This window comes from Bolinopsis microptera, chromosome 12 (genome assembly GCF_026151205.1).
Source record: "Bolinopsis microptera isolate Bmic1 chromosome 12, MBARI_Bmic_1.0, whole genome shotgun sequence".
Lineage (NCBI taxonomy): Eukaryota > Metazoa > Ctenophora > Tentaculata > Lobata > Bolinopsidae > Bolinopsis > Bolinopsis microptera.
In genome coordinates, this window is record NC_087083.1 from 1,872,801 (window position 1) to 1,892,605 (window position 19,805).

Sequence of the window (19,805 nt, forward strand, 5' to 3'; positions counted from 1 at the left end):
TATTTCATATGTCCCCGAGGGCGCTAGCCCGAGGAAGACATATTTTCGTATAGCACGGAGGGCCCATCGGGCCCGAGTGCTACACGATTTTTCCGCCCGCGGGTCGAGGTGATGTGGATTATATTAGGGGGTGCACCATAAAAATAAACTTGCTCGGATTTTAAAACTTTTGTACCATTGTTTTCTAGAAACTGTAAGAATCACAATGCTGGCAAGCATTACCGTCGCCCTGATATTCACAATATTATTTACCCTCTATACTAGTATATCCCCTTTATTGTTTTCCAGGCATTAAGACTCATCGAAAGTAGTTCAGCAGGTATATTTAAGTTCAAAACATTTTAATTCAATGTTAAACTTAAAGATGACAGAAATAAGAAATGGTTATGTGGACAGTGGAGGTTTTTAAGAAATTTGCGCAAAATACGCGCCAGCATGTTATACGAAATTAGGTAAAAAACCCAAAATCGCCATATTCAGGTGCCTTAAAAACCATGTTAAAAATGAGTAAGAGATCTGAAACTTTGCAGGGTGTCTAGACGTTGACCAAATCGAGTGTAAATGAAATTTCATGTTTCAGGAGTATCGGGAAATGGGTTTCCTGGAACCCCTGTTTTACAACAGATTGTCGTGAAGTATCACAGTGCTGGCAAGCACGACCGGTGCATTTATTGTGCGTATACTATGTACCTCCTTTACTATTATACCTCCTTTACTATTATACCCCCTTTACTATTATACCCCCTTTGGTACACGTTACAAGCCTCTTTCGTGCACGCGAAGCGTGCACTCCGGCAGGAGTTTTTCAGGCATTAAGACTCATCGGAAGTCGTTCAGCATATTTATTTTTAGTTCAAAACATTCTAATTTGATGTCAAAGATGACAGGAATAAAAAATAGTTATGTTGAGATTTTTAAGAAATTTGCATAAAATACTCGCCAGCACTGTTTATATACAAAATTCGGTAAAAAACCCAAAATCGCCATATTCAGGTGTCTTAAAAACCATGTTAAAATCGAGTTAGAGATCTGAAATTTTTCAGGGCGTCTAGACGTTGACCAAATCGACTGCAAAAAAAGTTTCAGGTTTCAGGAACATCGGGGAGGGGGTTTTCTAGAACCCCTGTTTTACGACAGATTGTCGTGATATCTATACATCCAGAGTCTACCATATTGAGTCTAGCATCCAGTCTAGCATCCAGAGTCTAGCATATTGACTCTTTCCATTGGAGGTGAATGCAAAGTCCTCTTCACTGAAATGAACAACCCAGTTCACACGCACACGCACAAGTGTACTCCAAGATCAGTTTACAGGATGACCAGAAGGAGTCAGGCTCACTACAAGCACTCTATCCAGAAGGGGTCAGTCACTGGTGCAGTACGATATAGTTTCACCTTCAGATCAATAGATGGAAAGAATCGTGCCAGTACTTGTATCTTCTCTGATTCAAATGGAGCAGGTATGAAATTTGGAGAGGATCACAAAAGGAGCTTTGGTAAGTGGCTGCCTGGTCGGAATGTTTGGACTCCTACAATAGATGACATTAACCCATATCTTGCATGTGGATACAAGAACATTGTTATTATGTGTGGTATAAATGATGTTAGAAGACCATCTGTTAAATCTCAGCGTGAAATTTTTGCTATATTTAGTCATCTAGAATTCAAGATTGAGCAAATTCAAGAGGCCAATCCAACTGCCCAAGTATTTCTTTGTCCTCTTTTACCAACTCGAAATGCTGATTTAAATAGGAAAGTTCTTTATTTTATAGAACTTATTCGTCGTGAGCTACTCCCCAAAAACTTTGGTGTCCAGTTCGTTGATGGCTTTGATGACTTCCTTGACAATAACACTGGCTTACTTTGCCTAACCTTGTCCAGGGAGTTTGACAGATATGGCCGAACGGATTACCTGCACCTTAATTGGAAGGGAGTGGCCAAACTTGCTACTTTAATCCGTAATACTGTCCTTGTTAGGATGCATGGAGGGACTGATAGGAGGAAGAGGGGGAGGAGGGACGGTAAGGTTGGTTCAACACTTTATTCTCATGCCGCCGGAGGACAGCCTCGTGTTGAAGGCTATCAGCCTCCAGCATGAATGTTCTTAAAAAAGAGGTCTGTGCCCACTGTCTAAAAAGTATTTACTTAGGTCAATCTATAATTGAATGCTACCACTGTAATTGTCCCATTCACTCTAGATGTTTTAACACCAGTGACAAACAAAATAAAAAAGTTGACTTGTACTGCAATAATTGTATCCACCTAGCAGTAAACCGTTATAACCCATTTAAGCTTCTGAATGATGACAATGATGACAACACTGATGCAGATGATGTAATACGTAAAATCTCTGAGGTACTTGAAAGCTGTGACTCATATTCTGTAAAAGACATAAACCGCACCTTTGCTAACGAATTACAAGTGCAAAACTCACTAATATTTCAAAATCTTGATGGCAACAAATCAAACTTTGACTCGCTGGCAATTGAAATAGCTAGGTTTACTAACAAATTCTCTGTAATTGGTCTTGCTGAAACGAATGTAGGCCCTGAAATGAAAAACTTGTACGAACTCACAGGCTATGAGAGCTTCTATCAAGATACCTTCGACTCGAAAGTAAAAGGCTCAGGAGTAGCTCTATATGTCCTGAACTCCTTCAATGCTGTCAAAAATAACAACCTTTCACAAGTAACAGAAAATCTAGAAACCCTCTTTGTAACTATAGGTAGTCTAGGAAATTCTACTTCTATAGGAGTAATATACCGCCCTCCAAGTGGCAATGCTGAGCAAGCTCTCCAAGAACTGTCGTCAATACTTGATAAAGCACCAAAACATACACACATTGCAGGTGATTTTAACATTAATCTCCATAGTAACCACAGTAGCATTATTGCACAGTATGAAGATGTCCTATTTAGTAGAGGCTTCTTTCCATTGATATCATTAGCAACTCATGAAAAGCCTGGATGTAATGCCTCGTGCATCGACAACATCATTACAAATGACCTAGACTCTGTTACTGCCTCCGGAGTCATAACTGATCACATATCTCATCACCTCCCTATATTTACAATATTTGACTGGGAAATTAGCAAGACCAAAAATATTCACAAGCACACTCAATATTATGACTATTGTAAATCAAACACTGATAAATTTGCTGAAGTCTTGGGTAACAAACTAGACAATGAACCAATTATAGATTTTACTAACTTTCATGATATCTTTAAAAACAGCATTGACGAAACCTGCAAACTAGCTGTACCCAAAACCACTAAGCGCACTATCCAGAACAACCCATGGATTACTGGCGGGATTATAGCCTCAGTAAACCACTGCCATGGGCTGTATGATGACTGGGCGAAAGTCAGGAAAGTTAAGTGTAAACAAGGCGAAACTGACACAAAAGGGGGCACATGCCTGTGTTCTATCTGCTGTAATAAAAGAAACCGTTATGATGACTACAAAGAATATAGAAAGGCTCTAAAAAAGGTTCGTAAAAAAGCTGTATCTGAATATTATTCTGACAAGTTTCTTGAAACTCAGGGAAATTCCAAGAAAACCTGGGAACTGATAAATAAAATTCGTGGCAAACAGAAACGTGATATCAGACCTATATTTACCATAGACAATGAAAAGATAACTGATCGCAGAGTTATAGCTAATGAATTCAATAAGTATTTTGTATCCCTAGCATCTAACCTTAATGCAGCCTACACAGAACTAGGAGAGATACAAATAAATCAGCTTCCAAGTTTCTGTGACTTCTTACCTAAATCGAATACAGCTAATATATATCTACATGACTGCTCACCTGAGGAGGTGGCTAAGATCATATCGGAACTTAAGAATGGCAAGGCTAGCGACATACCAGTACATATAGTAAAGGCAGTATCAGGCAAAATTAGCCCACTACTATCGGTATTGTACAACGAATGTATGCAACAGGGATTTTTTCCAGACGACCTAAAAGTAGGTAAAATAAGTCCAATATATAAGAAAGAAAATGCTGAGCTTCTTGAAAATTACAGGCCTATCTCAACCTTAGCGATATTCGGTAAAATACTTGAAAAAATCATATTCTCCAGGCTTTACAGTTTCTTTCAGTCGCAAGGATTATTATATGAAAATCAATATGGCTTTAGAAAAAATCACTCGACAAGCCATGCACTCAACTTCTCTGTCGACTACATTGAAAAATCTTTAAGAGATAAAAATCACGTACTAGGCATCTTCATTGATTTAAGTAAAGCTTTTGACACAATCTGTCATGATAAACTGCTTAAAAAACTGAATGATTATGGAATTCGAGGGACTGCAAATAAATTGATAGCCAGTTACCTTTCTAATAGACAACAATATGTTTCAGTACTTGGAGAAGAATCCGAAAAACTGTCTGTAATATTTGGTGTTCCTCAGGGGTCAGTATTAGGTCCCTTGCTTTTCATTATCTACATCAATGAAATATACAGAGTATCAGACCTAGGTAAGTTTATACTTTTTGCCGATGACACCAACATATTTGTTGTAGATAAATGTATAAAAACACTTTACTGCAAAGCTAATAAAATTCTTAAACTTGTTCATCAGTATATGAAGAGTAACTTGCTGCATATCAACATAAAGAAATGTTGTTATATCCACTTTAAGCCGAACTGTAGAAATGAACCAGATTCAAACACCAATGAATTAGAACTGACACTAAATAATATAGTAATTAAAAAGGTGGAGGAAGCTAAGTTTCTTGGAGTCATTATTGACCAAAAACTGAACTGGGATGCTCACTTAAGAGCGTTAAACCGTAAATTGAAATGTGAGATAGGTAGACTATGTGGAATTAGACGCTGTGTACCTAAAAAACTATATAAGGACCTGTACCACACCCTTTTTGAATCACACCTATGTTATGGAATATCTGTTTGGGGAGGTGTATCAAATAATAAACTAGAAGCCATATTTAAAACACAAAAGAAATGCATAAGAATTCTCTTTGGTGATAATGATGCATACTTCAATAAGTTCAAAACATGTGCCAGAGTAAGGCCTATCACTAGGGATAAGACCGGTAAAGTTATCAAGCAGATGTTAGGCAAAGATTTCTTTGAACTAGAACACAGTAAACCAATCTGTAACGAGTATTGTTGTAGCGTGAGCGTAGAAATAAAACAAGTTGTTAACACGTAATCATAGAGGCTAGGGAAGAACAAATCGTTAATAACAAATTATGATAGCAATCAATGTTCAATATATATAACAATCTCCCTTCGGCAAGTTATAGCTAGTCGGCCGATACAACTAGCTGCGCTCGCGTTTAACACGAGGAGCTAGGCGCGCGCGCAAAATTGAGGTCAGGAGGACTGTCACTTTTTAGCGCTAACTAGCTTAACGTCGCCGCGCGTTCCATACATGTGGAACAGCTTTTGTGACCAAACTGGTCTTTAACTTTAACTGTCAGAAAACAGACATAAAAAATACTTTCTCCCCACAGGTCGGGACAAAATTAGCAACATTTTGCTTCTTAAACGTTAAAAACTTGTAACTCATATTTCCATAAAATTGGATTAGCCACGTTCTCTGTCGAATTATTAAAATACATATAAGTTAAATCAGGAAATCTGTAAAATTTAAAATAATGAGTGACTCTAAAAATGTGATAAAAACAGCGGTTTGACAAATATTACAACATACGGGTTTACAATGATTTCAGTTCGTGATTACTCATTCTAACTCATGGTTTTCATTTTAGTGATAGCATCACTCTTAGCACTTCTGGTTGGTCTCAAACGCGGTTCAGGTAAGGGTGCACCACCTGTAGCTGTAGGTTTGGACAACTCAGACACCCGGACTTGCTTGTCGTTGGTTTTCAGGGGGGAAGCAACTTTCGGTTGAGGACGCTCAGTCACTTTAGCCGGTGAGGTATCCTTGACTGGGGACGCTGGTTTCGCCACAGCCTCAAGTCTGTTGCCGTTCGGAACTCCTAGGTTTAGTGCATTCATTCTCCGTCTTTCCCTTGTTTCATGCAGCTTCTGGAACTTAATGTCAGAGCGAGCTATCTCTCTGGTTAACAGCGTTTTTTGCGGTTTTATTGCGTCAGCGTGTTGGACCACGTAATTGTTCGAATTATCACCGAGTCTTTTGATTACTCTAGCTTGTTCCCAGTGGCTTTTGTCGTCCATTTTGGCGAAAATGAGCTGATTTTCCCGGAACTCTCGAGTTCTGGGGTGTTCGTTAATTGCAACTTGCAGTTTCTCAGATTGCAATTCCTGCTCCCTCATCCGATCGGTTGGTTTGATTTGGTGTAGTTTAGATCGCAGAGTTCTGTTGAACGCTAACACAGCTGGTGTTTGACCAGTAGACGAATGGGGTGTGTTGCGGTAAGTTAGCAGAAAATCGTTCAGATTCTTGCACACGTCCTTACTGGTTACAGACATCTTTTTCAGGGCGGATTTAAACGACTGAACAAGTCGTTCGCAGATTCCGTTTGATTTGGGAGAATACGTCGGAACAGTCACGTGCTTTATACCACAGGATTTCAGATATCCCTCAGTTTCATCCGACACGAACTGTGGTCCGTTATCCGTTACCAGACAGATTGGAATACCTGTACGAGAGAATATGGATCTAAAAGCACGTATTGTAGCACTAGATGTTGTATTTGTGTTCATTTGAACAACTTCAGGCCACTTGCTGTAAGAGTCTACTAATAATAGCCACATGCTGCCCAGGAATGGGCCCGCAAAGTCAGCGTGTACTCTTTGGAAAGGTGCACTGGTTTTAGCCCAGGGGTGGTCAACGACTTTAGTCATGTTCTTACCATACTTGGCGCATGTCTCACACGTCCGAGCAGTATCCTCGATTTGTGTGTCAAGACGTGGCCAGTAAACGTAAGATCTGGCCAAGGATTTCATACCTGTTACTCCAATGTGAGTGGCGTGCAGAATATCCATTACAGTGCTTCTCGGTTTAGCGGGAATCACGACACGGGCTCCCCAAGTTAAACATCCAAGTTCATGGCTCAACTCGTCTCTTCTAGTCCAGAAAGCTTTGAGATCACCGTCACATTTCAGATTCTTCGGCCAACCATTCAGAGTGTATTCCAAAACTCTGCTCAGAATCGGGTCCTTACGAGTGTCGTTCGCCACTAACTCAGCATTGAGTAAAGTCTCGCTCATAGTCAGTGCAAACATATCACCAAACTCGTCTCTCTCCCTCACAGGGTGTGTTACCGATTTTGGCAGCCTGGATAACATATCAGCGTTAGCATGATCCTTGGTATTACGATATTGAATGTCATACTGGTAATTCATAAGGAATAAAGCCCACCTAGTTAACCTACCGGCAGTCATCTCTGGAATTGGCTTATCGCCAAATATACGAACCAGCGCACGATGATCTGTCACCAAGGTAAACTGTCTCATATACAAGTAAATATGTAGGCGCTTTATGGCCCACACTATGGCCAGGGCCTCTTTGTCCACTTGAGCGTAATTCCTCTCGGCCGGTGACAGGGTCCGGGAGATGAACTCAATGGGGCGCTCATCCCCATTCAGCATAATGTGAGACAACACTGCGCCAATGCCACCGATTGAAGCATCAGTGTCCAGTTTAAGAGGAAGCTTGGGATTGTAAAAGGTCAATACACGGTTAGAAGCCAGCAGATTTTTCAATATTTTAAACGCTGTCTTTTCGGTATTTGTCCACACCCACTTTACATTCTTAGCTCTCAGCCTTTCAATTGAGGCCCCTTCCAGCCATTGCCACTGCGAATTTAACCTAAAACCTGCCCAGTTAATAGCGAAGACTGCGAAATTACCACTCCTGCCTAGTAATCTAATTTACCCTGTCCAGATCAGCAGTATATTACACTAAATCCGCAGGTTTTCTCTTAATTTTTTATGTCAAAACCTGCCTAATTAACTAGTGATCCTGCATCAACAGCGCAGGTATTTGTTATTTGGCAGGTTTTCTATTAACTTGGCAGGATTTGCTATAAAATTATTAATCCTTTCCGGATGGATTACGGCAGTGATAAAGTTAAATCGGCAGGTTTTCCATTAACTTGGCAGGATTTTTTATAAAATTATCAATCCTTGCCGGATAGATTACGGCAGTGATAAAGTTAAATCGGCAGGTTTTCCATTAACTTTGCAGGATTTGTTATAAAATTATCAATCCATGCCAAATAGATTATAATGCTATAATCTTATTATGGCAGCGTTAAATTTATAAATTGGCAGGTTTCTTTTATCTTTCTTTTAAGTTCTTAAGTTATTTGGAATTTTGCTTATTTGGCACCAAAACTAAAAGTCAATAAAACCGAGTTGATTAGCGCAGTCAAGAAATTGGCCGGAGTTGATAAAAAGCTGACAACCATGGCACTGAATCTCCAAATGAGAGGTATAGTACGCTATATACTTATATAGTACGGTACCGCAACAATTGACCCCCTCCCCCCCCCCCCCCCCCCTCCGACAAATGACCCCCTGATGCAATCTACCCCCGACAATTGACCCCCCATGTAATTACACTGGGGTCAATTCAGGGTTAGGGTCAGGGTTAGGGTCAGGGTTAGGGTCAGGGTTAGGGTCAGGGTTAGGGTCAGGGTTAGGGTCAGGGTTAGGGTCAGGGTTAGGGTCAGGGTTAGGGTCAGGGTCAGGGTTAGGGTTAGGGTTAGGGTCAGGGTCAGGGTCAGGGTCAGGGTTAGGGTCAGGGTTAGGGTTACTGGGTAACACGACTCCTGTCAGCGACATCTGTCCGACAGCGACATCTGTCCGAATCAGGGTACCAGAAAAAACGACATTTGTCCGAAATTGTGATCTGATTTCAATACAACACATTTCCAATTAGAGACGTGATCTGAACTGTTAATTTGAATACGTAACATTGCCAATTTGAGATATGATCTGAGCCATAGTGTACTACTAGTTTATTTTCGACCTAGGAAGGCAGGCATGAAGCAACTGCGTTGTGAATGGCGAGCTCGTAGTCCATGAGAATGTATTGTGGTTGGTAGCCCCAAGGCCTCAGAAGCCCAGGTGTCTATCTCCTCGAACATGTTGCGGTAGAGGGTCGTCGATTTTCCAGGAATGAGTCCTTAGAAGAGGGGGAGGTGCCAGCCGTCAGGGAAGAGTCCGTGGACTGTGAAGAGCTGATGGAAGAGATTAGGTGCAGATTTGAAGGTACCGTTGGGCGTTGACTACGCAATGCTCCGCGTCCACCATATGATCTGCGTTCTTAGGAGTCCCCCAAAGGAATGATCGACGAGTCTGTTCGTCCCATCCAGAGTCCCAGAGCATCATTGGACTGTTGTCGGTAGAGAGGATTTAGTTTGCAGGAATGGATAGCGTTTCCAGATCTCTCGGGTCTGTTTGCTGCAGATCTGGGTCTGTTTACTGAAGATTGGTTGCCATTGTGGATTGCGATAACTGATCTCCATACGGCTGCTATCCTATATGTACTCATGTAGGCTGTGTCCTGTGATGTGATCGACAGCTTGTTAGTGTACGGCTAGCACAATCCTGTCCTTAAATAGTCAATCACGTATCGATGGATCAGATCTCAATGGATCAAATCAGCATTCGAACAATGGGAGCAACGTCACGAAATTACCCGTGAGTTTGTGAAATACGAATGTGAACCGAAATTACAATATGATCCGAAATTCGGACAGATGTCGCCAAAAACGACTCCTGTCCGACAGCGAAATCTGTCCGAAATCCCCAATTCGGCTGTCGGACAGATGTCGCCCAATCGGGTTACTGTTAGGGTTAGTATAATAAATATATTTGTTTGGTCAATTGTCGGGGGGGGGGGGGGGGGTCAATTTTCAAGTATTATATCACTCGCACCGTTTAGCTCCACGTGGTTTCTTAAGCTTAAATACTTAACTGTCCTGTCAAGATAAAGTAAATCACTATCACCTCTCATTCTTAATAAGTTAGTGAGCAAGCATCTGATCATTTTAAAACAGTCACCTCCCAATTTAGCAAGTTCTTACATCTATATTACAGTCTACACCCTTCAATAATGAGATAATATGTTTGGCCGGTAGAGGGTCCGCAGTAGTCCCATTAAAGCATTATCTCATTACCTTAGCATTGCTGTACAGTGTACAACTACTATAAGAGTATAAGATATACATCCTTCACCAAAACTGGTTTGTCCGCTTTCTATTACTAATTTTCCGCTGAAAGTGCCACATCAGTGATCAATTAATATTGGTAAATAGCAATAATTTGAGTTATAGGTTGACCTCCCACTTAGAGCATATGTGGGAGGTCAACCTATAATTATAGTACGAGCTATTTCCAATTCGTGAATACGAATTTCGATTAAGGTCCAACTTATTAAGTGTCACTTTAACGTGTGACAAATTTCCGATCAAATATCTCATAATCTGAAAATAACTGCATATTTAGAACTATTATATTAATTGTAATTGAAGATTCTTTCAGAATCACTTCATTCACTAAATCTTACAATGTGAACAATGAACAGGTAGAGGCACTGCAACTGAAAAAGTGCTGTCCTCACTACTTAAGAACATAGCAATCTAATCTAAAAATGGCAACCTAAGAACTGAAGTTAAGCAAACAGTTATTTTCCAATAATCGGTTTTTATATGTACTTTTATACTCATACTTATCATAGACCCCGTGTTGGTAACAGTGGATAATATGCAGTGGCGAAACGTACCTAAGAGGCCGCAGCTGCACCCCCCCATCCCCTTCCGCATAGCAGGGGTTGCCGGAGTGTCGGGCAGTCGTTTCGCCACTGACTAGTGACTGCATGTATAAAAGTATAAACTATAGAGCCATGTAGGCATGTAGCATTCTGTACTTCTGTAGCTTTGCACAAACCAAGTCTCAGTCCTACACCCTACCTAGTAATAAGGTTATACGATCATTACAGTATTCCACATTGTACACTCAAATTATCCAAAACCCCTGCCAATATAGGTTTAATCACGCCACAAGTTGATTCAAATTATCTCAACTTACGCAGGATTTGCGTTAAATCTGCAGCATTCGACTTTATATTTAACGGAAAACCTGCCAAAATAGAGCAAACCTGCCGAGAGTAGGTGAAAGGTGAGGCAGGTTTTGTGTTAATTTTGCAGGCTTTTCTATAAATCAACAACTCGATTAAATAATTACGTGAGATAAATCTCTGCACGAATACGATAATAGGCAGGTTTTCGGTTAATTTTGCAGGAATCATTTTAAGACTTCAAATTGATTATCAGTCTTACTGTAAAACCTGCCAAATTAGGTGGCAGGTGGCAATGGCTGGAAGGGGCCTCAATTGGAGCAATCACAGACGACAAGTTGGGCAAATAGCGCCTGTAATAATTCACAGCCCCCAAAAAACTAATCAGTTCGTCCACATTCCTAGGTTCTGGAGCCATCAGCATACTCTCGACCTTGCTTTTCACGGGTTTGATCCCTTCAGCAGACACCACATGACCCAGATAGACAACTTCTTTTTGCATGAAAGAAGTTTTTTTCGGTTTTACATTTAAAACCTCGCTGCTCCAACCTACTTCTGACATTATTGAGGTTGATCAGATGGTCACTCTCATTTCGACCAGAAACTAATATATCGTCAATTCTGCAGCACGTCATAGGCACACCCCACAGAGTGTCATCCATACATGACTGGAATATAGCCGATGCACTGTTGATGCCATCCGGCAAGCGATTCCATTGATACAACCCTTTGTGCGTATTCAGGGTGGTCAAGACACGGTCCTCATTTCTTATCAACAGGTTATTATAAGCCTTTTTGATGTCAATCTTAGAGAACGTTTGTCCCCCCTGCACAGCATTCAGACATTCCTCCACGGTAGGTAGAGGGTATTGTCGGGTGCTGATACATTTGTTCAGGGTCGATTTATAATCCCCACAAATGCGCACTGACTGCCCTCCATCCTTCTTCACAGGCACTATGGGTGTCCCCCATGGACTGTCTTCGACTTTGGTTAGAATCTTCGCTTCAACCATATCATTTAACTCACTTTCAACCTTGTTTCTCAAGGCATAGGGTAGACTACGGGCTTTCATCATAATAGGTTTGGAGTTGTCCTTCAGGACCAAACTTGCCTGTACACCCTTAACTAGTCCTAAACCCGATTTAAACACCTCGCTCTGTTTTAACTGAGCGATACTACGACATTGATCAACCCGAGTACAGGTGTTTTCACATTTCCACCTGTTTTTCACGGTCGCACCATCGGTTAGCATGTCACCCTTATCGACACCACTCCCAGAGCAGCTTTCACAGCTCACTGACACCTGCTGGGATTTGTCTGGGGCTACATTATGTACTAACTTTGTGCTGAGCAGCTTCTCTAGCCAATTCTGTCCACAGAACTTTACAATCCACGGTCTTCCAAACAAACTGGGGAAGTCCTCTGCTACATAGAGCTGCATTCCATGAGCTTTTTCACCGTTCAACTCTACATTAACTACAGCACAGCCGTCAACTGTTTTGATTTGTCCGTTTGCAACCCGTAATGTTTGCCTGCTGGGTGTAAGTGTTAAATTGGCCAAGCCACAAGATAATAATATACGTTTGCTCACAACAGACACTGCAGACCCTGAATCGAACTCCATAGACAGAAGTTTACCGTTGATTTCTACTTCTACATACGGTTTGCATAACTCAATCATATTGACATTCGGAAACACATTATCAGAAACTAAACTTAAGTCAGACTTATCAGTGGTAATAGTGGAATCGGGATCACAAACAAGATAACTAAAATCAAAGGCATTAAACACCTTATCCCTCACATACATATTTGAAGATTTCGAATCAGTTAAATGAGTAAGTTTAGAGAAATCAGCACACAGATAAGAACATGTATTAGCATTACCTTTTTCAATCTCAACTGAATTACACTCATTGTCATGATCATACTCGGGGTAAAGCTCATTGTCCAAGGCATTTTCACAATTCTCATCCATACCGAACTCATAACTCTCCGAACTCGACTCTCCTTGTTCAATGTTGTGAACAATGCTGTTTTGCTTGCAATTCTTGGAGATGTGTCCAATACGTTTGCAGATATGACACCGGACTTGACAATTTTCACCAATATGTCCACGAAGTCCGCACCGTCTACATTTAAGTCCCTTTTGCATTCCACTTTTCTGCTTTCCACCCGAACCACCTGAACTTTCCCCCTTCTTCCCATAGAGGTTTTTCATTGTTCTTTTGAATGTTGGTTTCACAAAGTTCACTGATCTCGATGACTCTCCCGGTGATAACGTGCTATTCATGAATTGAGCCTCCCTGTCTTTCAAACCAGCTTTTTTGACAGAATGTGACGGTTAGTGGCTCTTTTGTCCTCGTCGCCATTTGTTGTAGCGTGAGCGTAGAAATAAAACAAGTTGTTAACACGTAATCATAGAGGCTAGGGAAGAACAAATCGTTAATAACAAATTATGATAGCAATCAATGTTCAATATATATAACAAGTATAACTTCCTGACTGTCCACAATCTTCATAAGTTGCACTGTTTACTGGAAATGTTTAAAATTAATAAGTTCCAATCACCAGTCTCAATGTTCTCTTTATTCAACAGGTCACCAAGACGAGACAACTACTTCATCCCACCCACTCCATCCTCACTATTCATCTATCAATCAACTAGTATTTGGAATCACTGCCGTAAGTCAACAAGTGAAATAGACTTCTCCACTCCCATCAGTATATTCAAGAATAATCTTAAGAAATCTTTGTTAGAACTACAATCTAAATATGACCGACAACTTTGGTGCAGTTACAACTTTGATGCAAATGAATTATCATTGAAATAGGTTGATTTAGTAAACATAATCATATGAGTAAACCACGGTGTTATTGCAAAAAACCATGACAAGGGTATCAGACCTATATTAATCTAAGAGACGACACAAAACGAATCATCATACAACAAATTTTAAAATCCTGCGGCACAGGATCCTGTTGTTTTCCTACTCTACCTCTCCCAAACCCCTCTCTCCTTCTCCTCTCTTCAGGTTTATTCTTCAATTTTTTTAAAAATTAGATAGCAGATATGTTTTCTTTTAAATGAAGTAATGGCATTATACATTGTTTGTTATCGTATGTATGTTGTGTATAGTGTTTGCTGACTGGGTATATGCTATATATTTTGAGGCTCACGACGTCTCGTCCCATGGGTGGAGTTGTAGGCTGAGTATGTGTTCAAATCTCCTTACTTCGTATGGTGAAACATTGAAAGGTTTGCCTTAGCCTTTGGGACGAGTGTTTGCCCACCGGGGATCCAAATATATGATTATCATGGACATTACTTTGACACATAAACTAATCAAACGACTTTAATGATTCCAGAAAATTTTACTAACTGCATTTAGCTAGTTTATAGTAAATACACACGATCGCAGAATAGAGGAGCACAATTGGGTTCCTTGTTCTGCGACTGTGTTTCCTCGGTGGGCCGACAGGTTTTTGTTGTGTAGTAGTGCTGGGGAAAAAAAACGCTTTAACTATCAATGAGAGTACAAATTTTTAATTCTTGACCTTAGTGCCACAGTTTCTGTGGTAAAAACAAATTTATAGTTAAACGTTATATATTGTAGAAGGGCATGATTTACTCACATCACTAAGCATCTGGATGGATAATTAGCACACAAAGATAAACTGACCTTTAAACATGACCACCAGCTATACCACGTAACCATAGCTCCGAAATAAATAAATTGCTCTACATAGAAACATCTGGCCTGATCCTATCACATTGTGGTCCCCAGGGGTTCGGTAAAGCCCTTACAGGCAACTGGGTCCTTTTACCAGCCACAATAAAATTGATCATGCCAGTACTGTCATAAACTGTAACCAACTATTTAAAAATTAGATATCTTTTGCTAAATTTTAAATTTTAAGTCATAGAGCAATCTTCTCAATTTTAAAATTTTTAAGAATTATATTTTACCCTAACTATGATGTGGTGGCATTTCATACTTAACTAAATTTCAACTTTGAAAGTAAATAGATTATTAGTGACAACAAAATTATAGTTTAAGACATCCATTCTGCATTGTGTTTCCAATATTAGAATTTATGATATGTATTGATTGAATAATTGGTAATAAATTTAACTTTTGTTTTATTAAACTTTTGTTTTATTTATATACATACATATATATATATATATTTTACCAAAACCCATAATCATGGGTAGAGTGGACCGCTGTCAGTGTCTCTCTTTCCCAAACAAAAGGAAATGATATTAATTTGATTGACCGTTCTCAAATGCAAAATGATACCGAGAATGAAATCGGTCGCTCGCTTTTCCCATTCATTCACGGCTTACGAATTGTATAATTAAGTTTCGATTGATTACATCAATCAGATGCTGTAAAAATCTCTTTGGGTTGCGTTCGGGTCGATACCTAGTATTTCGGGGTAAGGGACAAGGGTGGTAGTTATTACTTATTGAACAAGCTGAAGTTTATTGAATCTTCATTGCCGAGTACAGCTGCCTTTGGATAGTTCTTCTTAATCTATTACAATTGTAAATGAATGGGAAAAGCGAGCGACCGATTTCATTCTCGGTATCATTTTGCATTTGAGAACGGTCAATCAAATTAATATCATTTCCTTTTGTTTGGGAAAGAGAGACACTGACAGCGGTCCACTCTACCCATGATTATGGGTTTTGGTAAAATATCATCTCTTTTTGATTATAATGTCAGGGTACTTTATAATATAAAGTCGAAATATAAACTGATATCTTCATTAATAAGGAGGAAGTTTCAACGATTTCGAAATTTTTCCTTTAAAAACATTTCCTTGTGTTTAGGGAAGCATATCGGTCGATCACTGACTGAATATGCCACTTAATACTCATTCAAGTAGGCATTAAATTCATATATAATGACATTAAACTGTCGTGGCAAAGCAGAATTTGTTGGAAATCACGAATGAGCAAAATTCTCACCTTTCGCACGTGCAAACTTTGAGCGGACGTTGCGTGCGGATCCAATATTGAATCGCCGTAAATTTTTGCATGTTATTGTTTTATATATAGCTTGATAAGCATGCAAAGTTATAAAGTATTTAAAGAAGAACTGTAATCACAATGGCACTCTAAAGTTGACAGAAAATGACGAAAACAGCAATTTTCAGTGATTTTAGCGATTTTCTATCAAATTGGGCGTGTCCCCACGTGTGCAACTTTTCGATTTATAACTTTAAAACTAACCTAATGCACAATTTATACCTATAGGAAGCAGAACTGAGCTCCACACCCCAAGGCATGGCCCAACACCAGAGAATACTAAATCGCAAAATTGACGTTTTTATAAAATAATTTTTCAAAAAAGCACAAACTTCAATGACGAATATCTTTATGAAGGAGCAAGCTAGAAAAACTTTCCGGTAGATTTTCAGAATGCTTGAACAATTATCTAAGGTTAAAATTTCCTCAGATTTTGAGTAAAATTACTCCTTAATGGTTTAAAATTAATTTTAAAAGTTATTACTTTGTCAAAAATCAAGTTTTTAAAACGGTTAACTTGATGACGTCATCAAGGGGTATTTATGACGTCATACAATTTTTTATACAATGTAAACTAAAGTAAAAACAATTATTTGCAAGACCTGTGGTCGGAAATGGCTGTATCTTTTATACTTTTGAATCTATGGACACTTAAATACAGGCTACAATTGACTGGCAAAGTGTCTATCCCTGAATATATATATATACTAGTGTAACCCGGCCTACGGCCGGGATTTCACTGCCGCAGTTAAAAAGGGTAGGAGTAATTACCCGCTGAGTCAAAACCTGCATTAGGTGACCCAATAGTTTCTTAAACAATAATCTCATAATCAGTTATTTCTTGTGGATAATTAAGTCATTATTAGCCATGAGGCACCACACTCCATGATCATAAGGTCTGAACACCGAGTATTACACCTCATCACTCCCGTCTTGAACCGCTTTCTATTTTTATTTAAATCGTTATAGAAATTAACCCTTGTTAACTCCGCACCACACCCGCATATTATATTTGAAAACACGCATAACATTGTCGTATGAACTCTCTCTCTCTCTCTCTCTGCAGTCCAAACAGACCCCAAACACTAACAGTCCCCCCTCCTCTAATAAGCTTAAGGTATAACATTACAGCGAATCTTCCGGGCTAATCCAATTATGACGCTACTTAAATGCAGCTATAACATATTACACAGTAATGAGAGAGAGAGCAAGCCCCGTAACTCTTGCCGTTCTGCTCACGCAATTTTATGTAACATTTGTGGTACAAAACCATCAATTAAACCACTTACCATCGGCCGATTTAAAAAAAAGTTTCCTATGGGCTTCATCAGAGTTTCGTCGACACTATACCGAAAAAATCAGTCCCGTAACTCTTACCGTTTTTTTTGTATAACCGACCGGAAATTACACACGGACAGACAGACAGACAGACACACAGACACACACACATTCTGGTGTTATTAAGGTGATATATGTATGTATATATCACGACAATCTATCGTAAAACAGGGGTTCTAGAAAACCCATTTCCCGATGCTCCTGAAACCTGAAACTTTTTTTGCAGTCGATTTGGTCAACGTCTAGACGCCCTGAAAAATTTCAGATCTCTAACTCAATTTAAACATGGTTTTTAAGGCACCTGAATATGGCGATTTTGGGCTTTTTACCGAATTTCGTATAACAGTGCTGGCGAGTATTTTATGCAAATTTCTTAAAAATCTCAACATAACTATTTTTTATTCCTGTCATCTTTGACATAAAATTAGAATGTTTTGAACTAAAAATAAATCTGCTGAACGACTTCCGATGAGTCTTAATGCCTGAAAAACTTCTGCCGGAGGCGGCGGCCTTCGGCCGCCGCCTCCGGCCAGAGTGCACGCTTCGCGTGCACGAAAGAGGCTTCCGACGAGTACCAAAGGGGTTATAATAGTAAAAGGGGTATAATAGTAAAGGGGGTACAATAGTAAAGGGGGTACATAGTATACCCCCAATAAAGACACCGCTCGTGCTTGCCAGCACTGTGATAAATGTCAGCTTTGATATTGAAAAAACAGGACTCTAAAAATCAGGCGTCAAAAATGTTTATCCCGACCTAGGTTACAGCCGATGAAATGTAACTCAACGCAATGAAAACAACCGATGATACGATATATATAATAATAAGGACTTGTCTTGCACGTGCAGACAAAGACGAAGTTTCACTCAATAAATCAAACCGGTTAAGTGAATAAGGAGTAGGATCTTTAAAACTGTGCAGGGATTATTTACAAAATAACACCGCAACTAATTTTCTATCCCGTTTCTTAGCAGTATCCCAGAGGGGTTTATAGCAGCCTACAAAAGGTACAATCAGACACTAAGCTCTAAAGCTCAGCTACATCAACAGCAAAACATACCTTACCCTTTAATCCAAATTTATAAACTGCAGTACGCAGTGAGTAGCCGAGGTGCCGTGCAGCTCTATCCGCATTATCTTAAATGATTAGAGGTATCTATAACATATAACTTATTGTTCCATTGAAAACTTACTGTTTCATTTGATTGTTTAACTTAATAGTTAGAGTCTGAGGTCAGCTGAGCACCAACTTAGGCCCCTTCCAGCCATTGCCACGCTACCATCTAATATGGCAGGTTTTAATAAAACTCACTTTTATAGAAAGGCTGATAATCACTTTGAAGCCTTAATATGATTCCCGAAAAATTAGCCGCCAATCGAAATCATCCTGCCTATTTATCTTATTCGCGCAGAGATGTATCCCAAGCGATTATTTAATCGAGTTGTTGATTATTAGAAAAGTCTGCAAAAATATGACAAAACCTGCCTCATCTTTCCACTACCTATAACCCACAGCAGGTTTGTACTTTGTTCTAATATAAAGGTTTTCCGTTAAATAAAAAGTAGAATGCTGCAGATTTAATGCATATTCTGCGTAATAGCTTAGATAATTCGAATCAATTTGTTGCGTGATTAAACCTAAATTGGCAGGTTTTGTAATTAAGTTTAAGGTGGACAAAACGTTGATTTTTGCAGGATTTGTCAAAATAGCAGGTTATTGGATAATTTGAGTGTACATTGTACAATGTGGTAAAAAGTGCATAATAACGAAGTTCATAAAAGCATGAAAACAATTATATAATATATATTATATATATACGATGACAATTTAAAATCGAGGAAACAGCTGATAATAATGAATGACAATTTGCAATTACCCAAGAAAAATTATAAACCAATCTATCGTTGTAGGTTTACAACCTACCAGGACGCGCGCCGAGTTGGAACAGATATTTTACGAGTATCACCCGTTATATCTATCGCATCTACAGGCTGAAGACAAAGTGCCGTTCTCCTGTGCTACAGGCACAGCAGACTCAGAGCTTTGTTTGATAAGGTACTGTAGATACCTCATGCTGTTCGGCTTTGTATTGGAGATTCCTTACGGCAAGTTGATCGATTATAGACGGCTTCAAGTCTCCGCCGTACTCCGTTTTATCGATTCGTTAGTTATACGTACATATAATATATATAATAACTTCACAATGTACAGTTGGTATAACCAGCTACCTTACGAGACATATTAATGTTCGACATACCTTATCGGACCTTATTTGATTTTGAACGGACATTATCATTATGTGAACGGACATTATGTTGAACGGACGTTAAAATGAACGCTGATCGCAGGAGTTCAAAACCATTAAAAATCCGAATTTGTAAATCAATTTTTCAATACAACAAGTAAGAAATTTATCAGTTATTTAGAATATATATATTCG

The 19,805-nt window shown here is 39.3% G+C and overlaps 1 protein-coding gene across 1 annotated transcript; it reads right to left on the bottom strand.

Moving 5' to 3' along the window:
- Positions 1-5,723: 5,723 nt before the first annotated feature.
- On the bottom strand, positions 5,724-13,211 carry LOC134824496 (uncharacterized protein K02A2.6-like). Its single transcript, XM_063836402.1, has 4 exons — positions 12,878-13,211; positions 11,550-12,484; positions 7,380-7,616; positions 5,724-7,268 (listed from the first exon to the last, which is right to left on the bottom strand). Exons 1-4 carry the CDS (start codon positions 13,209-13,211, stop codon positions 5,724-5,726), a joined length of 3,051 nt encoding a protein of 1,016 aa, XP_063692472.1.
- Positions 13,212-19,805: the final 6,594 nt, after the last annotated feature.